Genomic DNA, 8,012 nt, shown 5'->3' with positions numbered 1-8,012 from the left:
CAGTAGAAGCGACCATGTGCTTCTCTACCCCTCCCACTCCCCTTCTCTCTCTCACACACACACCTCAGGTGCTAAAGTAGCCAGGTTGTTGAGCAAGAAAGCAATGCCACAGATGGGCAGAACATTGCCTCATAGAGGGCTTGCCGGGTGGATCCCAGGCAAGGACTCATGTGGAAGTCTTTCTGCCTCCCCACCTCCCACTTAATAAAAAATAAAAAAAATAAAAGAGAGAATTTAAAGGAAGTATATTTACTTGTGGAGAGAGAAGGTTCTCTGACTCCAATCCCAAAATGACTTTGAAAATAAAAAGGTGCTGCCTGACCTGTGGTGGCACAGTGGATAAAGCGTTGACCTGGAAATGCTGAGGTAGCCGGTTCGAAACCCTGGGCTTGCCTGGTCAAGGCACATATGGGAGTTGATGCTTCCTGCTCCTCCCCCTTCTCTCTCTCTGTTTCTCACTCTCTCTCTCTCTCTCTCTCTCTCTCTCTCCTTTCTAAAATGAATAAATAAAATAAAAATAAATATTAAAAAAAAGAAAAAAAAAGGTGCTTTATGGTAAATTCTCTTAAATCAGAAAGGTAATTGTCTAATTTCTATGCGTGCATTAAAAAAACATGCATATACACATACGTACATGCACAACAAAACTCTAGCAGAGCTGCTGTTAATAAGTGAAGATTCCCAATTAATGAAGTCCAGATAGTACAGCTAGGTAAGGAGTTAAAACTGAGTTAGAAATATTTTGAAGGTTTCATGAGATTTTCTATTCATAGGATTCTGTGACGGCACCTGTCTCTGCAAATAACGAGAAAATCCAATGCATGTCCATTGTGCACTACCTTCCAATACTGAGGAAAGTGTTAAGCACACTTTCATTCTATTACATTTTCACTGCACAGCACCAGAAATGTAGTTTTTAATAAATTGAGAGAAGCACGCAATATAGCCTAATAAACAGAAACCACAAAGGATTCTTAGTATGATTGCCCCCCGTGGATTACAAATTAGAGAAAAGATTATAGCTAACATTTTAAATATAGAACACTATAATGGGAAACATTTATTAAGGTTACATTTCCTATTTTTCTCAAAGAATTAGGTCCCATTCTTATTATAATAGCAAACAATGATAATCTTACCAATTATCTTATACTAGTTCTTTAACACTTCACTATTTTACAGTCCAGGCTAAAACTTTAGAAATGCCTGCATCAATTCTATACATCCTATACAGTATCTGCCAGGCAGTATAATAGTGCATGTTAACACTTGGGTAAACTAGTATTAATACTATAATAACACAAAAGCCATCAGACCACATTTATCCTTTTATTGATATTTTTTCAATTTTAATTGTCTATTATAATTCTAGTGACCACAATTATATCAAGGCTCTGCTGTTATGATCAATAACAGATGCAAAACTGGCTGCCATGCATTAGACACACACGTATGCACACATGTACAAACACACACACACAGATATTGTACACTCCTGCATGCAAACATATAGGAAATGTACATTCCTTTTATTAAAAACACAACTGTGCACAATTAGTCTGGAATTTGTTAAGTTACCGCTGATTTAGATAAACCTGAGAAAGCTCAAAATGTCAAGTAACACTGTTTCCTCACCAGTCTTTCTTTTTTTTTTTTTTGTATTTTTCTGAAGCTGGAAACGGGGACAGTCAGACAGACTCCCGCATGCACCCGACCGGGATCCACCCGGCACTCCCTCCAGGGCGTCGCTCTGCCGAGACCAGAGCCACTCTAGCGCCTGGGGCAGAGGCCAAGGAGCCATCCCCAGCACCCGGGCCATCTTTGCTCCAATGGAGCCTTGGCTGCGGGAGGGGAAGAGAGAGACAGAGAGGAAGGGGGGGTGGAGAAGCAAATGGGCGCTTCTCCTATGTGCCCTGGCCAGGAATCGAACCTGGGTCCCCCGCACGCCAGGCTGACACTCTACCACTGAGCAAACCGGCCAGGGCCCCTCACCTATTAAAAAACAAAAACAAAACCAAACAAACAAAAAAACCTATTTCAATTATCTATATTAAATCATAGATAATATAAAAATAAACATTTTTTGCCAAAAGCACTAAAACACAATAGAAGTCAAATTCACAAATTTTGACATATCACATATATTCCTTAATAATTTGTAATTATGTGCATAATACAATATACAATAGAATAAAAAAAATGTAACAGAATTCAGCAGTCAAATATAATACAATTATCAGTAAAAAACTTGGAATTAAATTTATCAACTGAACAAATGAAACATTAAAATTAATAGCAGTCTTAAACTTGATGGTAGTGTGCTACTTAGAAACTCCATCTCAAAGAAATTGAGATTATATTAGTTTACCTCAGACAGAAACATACCACAAATATTTAAGCAGAACTGAGCACAGTAACTGATTACACCAGCTGTCTTTCTCTCTTCTCATCTCCCTAAAGGTTTTCTTTAAAGACTAATGTTACATCGATAATGCCCATTCCACCAGTCTTCTAAAATCTAAGAGAGCTACTTTAAATTTAGGACAAGCAAATTGCATTTGGAAATAGAAGCTTTGATCATATTTTAGGGCATAATTCTAAATATCTTGAAAACACAATATAATTTTTTTATCATATTATAAAATATAGACAATATGGACTCAGAGATATTTTGTACTTGCTATTGATCCTATAATAGTCTGACACCAAATTGTGTCTGTATAGAAAGAACCTTAAATAAAAGGTAAATGTACAAAAGTGTTTCTAGGGAAAATTAATCACTTGTATCACAAAACAGACATTCATATTTTAGATCCGAAAAAATCTGAAGACAAACATTTCAAGATACTAATATTTGAAGAGCATAATATACAATAATTCATTTTATTTATCTATCATATATTTTGTAAAATATACCAACATGACATTAACATTATACATTGTAATAAATATAATTTACATCAGTATGTTGGATCTTTCAAGAAAGCCTTGCAATCTGTAAGAATTGTAAGCCTTGTTAATAAATACTATTATGATAGCTACAACTTGACCAGTAAAGTTAAAGCTTCAATAGACCTCTGACTAGTTGCAAATCTTTGTTGTTACCAGTCCAATTCCAGCTGCTATAAGCACTGACATCATTTGAATCCAAAGTTCAGTGTATTGCCAGAATAGACTGAGAACACTTACAGATGATAGGTCCACATCACGATTAGTGAACTCTGTAAGAATTTTTAGCCAAAGACTAGAACTGAAGAGTCCTAAAATATTACAGTAGCAGATTTCATGCACCTCTGGCTGTCCAGTTTTAACGTTTCCACATCCCTAAGGCCCCAACAAATAGATGACACCCAACCTTTTTAATCCAAAGAATGGTCGTGAAAGAGTCGAGTTTCATAGCTGGCCAAGTGTCAATGTCATGGTTTTAACTCTAAATTCTACACTCACGCTGTATCTCTTTTCGGTTTGTCTTTTTATCATTTCAGTGCAGACACTGTGATCTTCAAAGAGTCAAAGATGTTATCTGTGTGCCAGAAAACACCTTGAACTTGGCATTAAAGTAGTTTTGTGTTGTGAAATATAGTTAACTGGTAAATCCTATAATTTTAGCAGTTCTTTCATCAAAGTGCCAACAGAACTCTGCCTTTATTAAAATATCATACTTAATATCATATGTCAAGAATCAGACTTTAAGATCACTGCTCATCTTGACCTTCTGTATATTTTCACCATTAGCACAGACTCTTCCCAGAGATCTTTTTTTATATGGAAGGAATTAGTGAGATCATACTTGTGACTGTTTGACATGCATTCACATGTCACTATTGTCTATGGCGCAATGTATAAAGCTAAAGAAGAAAATACTCTGGAAAAATAATGCCACTAAGTAAAAGGGCATTTCTAGTCACTGTCCACTTCTTTAATGGATCCACACTTCTTAAGAAAGTTCTCTGGGAGCTGAAACAATGTACTTAACATATACTGTAAATCAGGCTGGGCATCCTGAGACCCAAAAGGAAGAAAACTAAAGTAAATGATGAGGAAATACTATAGAAATGTATACCATTAGCTTTTGAGGTTAAGGATGGTACAGGCTTTGAAATTTTCGTTTTGTTCAATTTAGTGATATTCATCATGTCTCACCAGAAATGTTTGACAGGAACAATAAGGTACTAATCTTTGAGGATTCAAAACAGATAATCCTACAGGACCCTAACCAAGTGAGAGCATAGCTAGCCTTCTCTTTCCTTAGAATGAGCAGGTGTAGGTAAAACATGTAAAAAGTTTCTTCTATAATAAGTCTGTGTATTAAACTGAACATGTAAAAAAACAACAACCAGGTTTTAGGAAACTAAACACTGCTTTGTTTTCGTTGGCTTTAGTGTCCTGAGACTAGATAAACTGAAGTAGCCTAAGAAGAAACTGAAGGTCTCATAAATCTGCACTACACCTAGGCATTGCACAAACTGAAATCAATCCTTGACTTACCTGTCAGTGTTCCACAGTTTCTTGCCTTAAGACGCAACCCCCAATTATTTTACTTTTAAAGTGCTTTCAAACAAGTTATTCCACCATGAGTTTCAGACTCTGATGTTGGCTTTATTGGGGCTAGTTTTCACAATTAAACATTCCTTTGACACCGGACTTATTTGTTTGAAGCTATAAATTGTGTTACCTCATCTCATTATTCTACATTATATAGAATTTTACAGCTTTGAGGGCTAGAAATGCAGCAATTCAATAGTCATTGAAAATTGTTATTAAAATTATTAAAATGTTTTACAGAACTCTGATTACTCCTTGGCAGAGAAAATAATATAAAAGAAACACTGACCAGTGGTCTTCTCTTATGTATATTAGTAGAGTGATTAGTAGTTTCTACAATCTACTTTTCACTTCTGTGGTACCTTAGGTACTTAAATTTAACTCCCCTTATTTCCCTTTCTCATGTATTTTGAGTTTTCTCCTTTAAATATGACGATATAAAATCCAATATAAGATTGTAGCTTCTCATTCCATCAACACAACCTACACAAATTCTACCTTCTTTTCATATTGCATTTAATGTCTCCCAACATTTCAAAGAAGCAATAAAGAGCTTTATTTTACACCATAATTTTAATTTAAAGTCCTTAATCTAAAAATGTTTCTTCTTTATTCCCTGTTGCCTCATATATTTGAGAATATGCTTGTAGGCTATACATTGTGATAGACTGTCAAACACTCTCTCTCTGATAATTATTCCCGCCCAACAGCCCTCAACTTGCTAACAGTTATTCTGCTTTGGTCTGTAATTTATCTGTGATTTTTTTTAACATTGTTTTTACAAGTGTGAGTGAGCATTTGTACTGGAACACAAACTCCTGAGGCATTGCACAGCAGTGATACAAGAAAATGCTCTTTATCACAAGAGTCTAACAGAGTTCATGGTGTTTACAAGGAAAAGTACAAACCCTTTGATTATTCTGCATGCATTTTACCTGTAAGGTAATGTATGCAGGCTGCCATCATCAAACACTTGGCACCCAACAGTGAGTAGTTTTCTAAAAATAACTGGAAAATCACTTGTTAGGCTTTTAAATTCATTGGCTTTACTTGCCCATTCAGTAAATGACTTCTCTAAAAAAGCTACCACCTACCAAAAATGACACCCAGCTGACATCTCTGTTCATCTTATACTGAATTAATCGAATTCAGTATTTGCTATATACTATGCTAACTTTGAGAACATGGAGCTTCAATTTGTTCCCACCATGGATTATTAAAAACATTAAAGGCTGGATGGATCACAAACTCAAATTTCAGGTAGTCAGTTTTCTTGAAGAAATTATTAATAGCAAAATAACTTCAGTATTCAAGTAAACTTTAAACTTGTAAATGTAAAAGCTGAAAAGAAAGTAAAGCTTGTAAATGTAAAGGCTGAAAAGAAGGTAAATGTTTAACTGAGGTGGTATTATTTTATTATACATACTTCTGGTGAGAAAGTAGGGAGGCCTTGGAAACAAACCCAAACAAGCTAAGTGTGAGTGTGAACATTTCCAGTTCTATTTTTTTTAAACTTACTAATTTCTTCGTTTGCTTTTTCTCTAAACTTCTAGAAACATAAAGGGGGTGGGGGGAAAGCACATGGCTCTATTAAGTATCCTACCATGTTACAATAGTGGGTGTTTGGGGATTCTTGCATCTTCACAAGCTTGTGTCTCCATTCTGCTTGAACTCGGATAAAATATTGAGGGTCATATCTTCACTCTTGGACTGCAAATTTGCCTCACTTCTTCTGGAAGCTTTCCTGGTTGCCCGGGAGAGCCTCCTTCTGAAAGTATCTCCTGCCAAGAAATAGAGAATAGGGTCCACACAACTGTTGAGACTGGCTAGACCTCTTGTCACCTGGTAAGTGGCATAAACCCTATCATTGAAAGCACACATTTCTGGAGTCTGATAATCCAGCCGAGCCCTCAAATTCATCGTTTTCATCACATGGAAAGGGATGTAAGACACACCAAACACAGTCAGTACAATGATCACCAGGTAAATCGATTTCCTCCTCAGAGGTGAGTTGTCCAGGTCATTATAAATCAAAGCTCTCACAATTAATCCATAACAGCCCAGAATCAGCACCAAGGGGACACAGAACATGGCCACGGTCGTGCACATGCTGTAGATGAAATAACCTCGCAGGTTGTCGTCTGGGGCGGTGTCATAGCAAGTGGTAGTATTGTTTTTCCGGATCCCTGTGCGCGCATAGAAGATGATGGGGGAGATCCACACCACCACGACGAACCACACCAGCAAGCTGATGTAAATGGCGTTCTTCTTCTTGAGCCTGCCCAGGGACTTGAGCGGGTACACCACGCCGCTGTAGCGGTGCACGCTGATGCAGGTGAGGAACAGGATGCTGCCGTAGAGGTTCACGTGGAACATGAACCTCTGCAGCTTACACATGGCCCCCCCGAAGACCCAGTCCGTCTTGTTGAAGTAGTAGGAGATGAGCGCGGGCAGAGTCAGCACGTACAAGAAGTCGGCAACGGCCAAGTTGAACATGTATACGGAGATGCCGCTCCACGGTTTCATGTGGAAGATGAACATCCAGATGGCCACGCTGTTGCCCAGGAAGCCAATGATGAACACCAGGATGTAGACAGCGGGCAGGTAGTAGAACTGGAAGCCCGTCTTGGTTAGCGAACATTTGAACGCAAGGGTGGAGGCGACCGTGCTGTTCCCCCAGGGAGAGTCCGGGCCGGCCAGAAAGGCAGCGTCTGTCCTGTTGGGGACATCTTGGTAATTCTCTTCTTCCAACCACAGCATCTCCGTCATTCTCTCCTGGAATTAGGCAGCGGCTCCGATGGGCAAGCGGCGGAGAGAGTGCAGCGGCGGCGGCGGGGGGTGCAGCGAGCATCGGAAAAGCGCGCGAGCAGAGGAGAGCCGGCACCGGGATCCGTGTGGGAGGGGACGCGCGGGGGTTCGCCCACGCCAGTTTGGACTCCGAGTTCGCCGCGGGTCATGAAATCCGTCCCCGGCCGGGACGAAAAGGGCTGGCCGGACAGCCAGCAACTTCCCTGTCCCGCCGGCAACGCCAAGGTTACACAACCCGGGACGCAGGGCACCGCCGACAACTTTCCGACTGCGGTTTCCCGAAGGAGTAGCAGGTCCGCACCGGAGGCTCTGCCAAGTCTCGCTAAATTCCTTTGTGCCCCGGCGTGGAGAGGGCGTCCTCCAGCCTCCTTCCTCCAAAGATCAACTTCGTTTGGGCATCTTCCTTTTCCCCACCTTGCAAGCAAGCCGCTCTGCTCCGGGGCTCCGGGGCTCGCGCAGCTTCCGCGTGGCTGCAGCCCCGGGCGTGCGCGTCTGGGAGGCGTCCGCTCTTCTGCAGTACTGCTCCCAGCCCTCCTAGAGGCCCGCAGGGTCCCGAGTGCAGGCGCGGGCGGTGGAACCCGGCTCTTCGAGAGGGTGGGTGGAGTTAGGCCCCCGGCGCTCCGCGGGAGACGAGGGGCGTTTCGCCACCCTCTGCCGGG

At 40.6% G+C, this 8,012-nt stretch overlaps 1 protein-coding gene across 1 annotated transcript; it reads right to left on the bottom strand.

Annotated features, from left to right (window-relative positions):
- Positions 1-1,315: 1,315 nt before the first annotated feature.
- Positions 1,316-7,314, bottom strand: P2RY1 (purinergic receptor P2Y1). Its single transcript, XM_066369909.1, has one exon. It carries the CDS (start codon positions 7,312-7,314, stop codon positions 6,187-6,189), a length of 1,128 nt encoding a protein of 375 aa, XP_066226006.1. The 3' UTR covers positions 1,316-6,186.
- Positions 7,315-8,012: the final 698 nt, after the last annotated feature.

Source organism: Saccopteryx leptura, chromosome 2 (assembly GCF_036850995.1).
Source record: "Saccopteryx leptura isolate mSacLep1 chromosome 2, mSacLep1_pri_phased_curated, whole genome shotgun sequence".
Lineage (NCBI taxonomy): Eukaryota > Metazoa > Chordata > Mammalia > Chiroptera > Emballonuridae > Saccopteryx > Saccopteryx leptura.
This window is presented reverse-complemented; position numbering and strand designations above follow the sequence as displayed.

Excerpts from the sequence above, each read along its gene's own strand:
- P2RY1 (XM_066369909.1), bottom strand. The coding sequence starts at position 7,314 with ATGACGGAGATGCTGTGGTTGGAAGAAGAGAATTACCAAGATGTCCCC.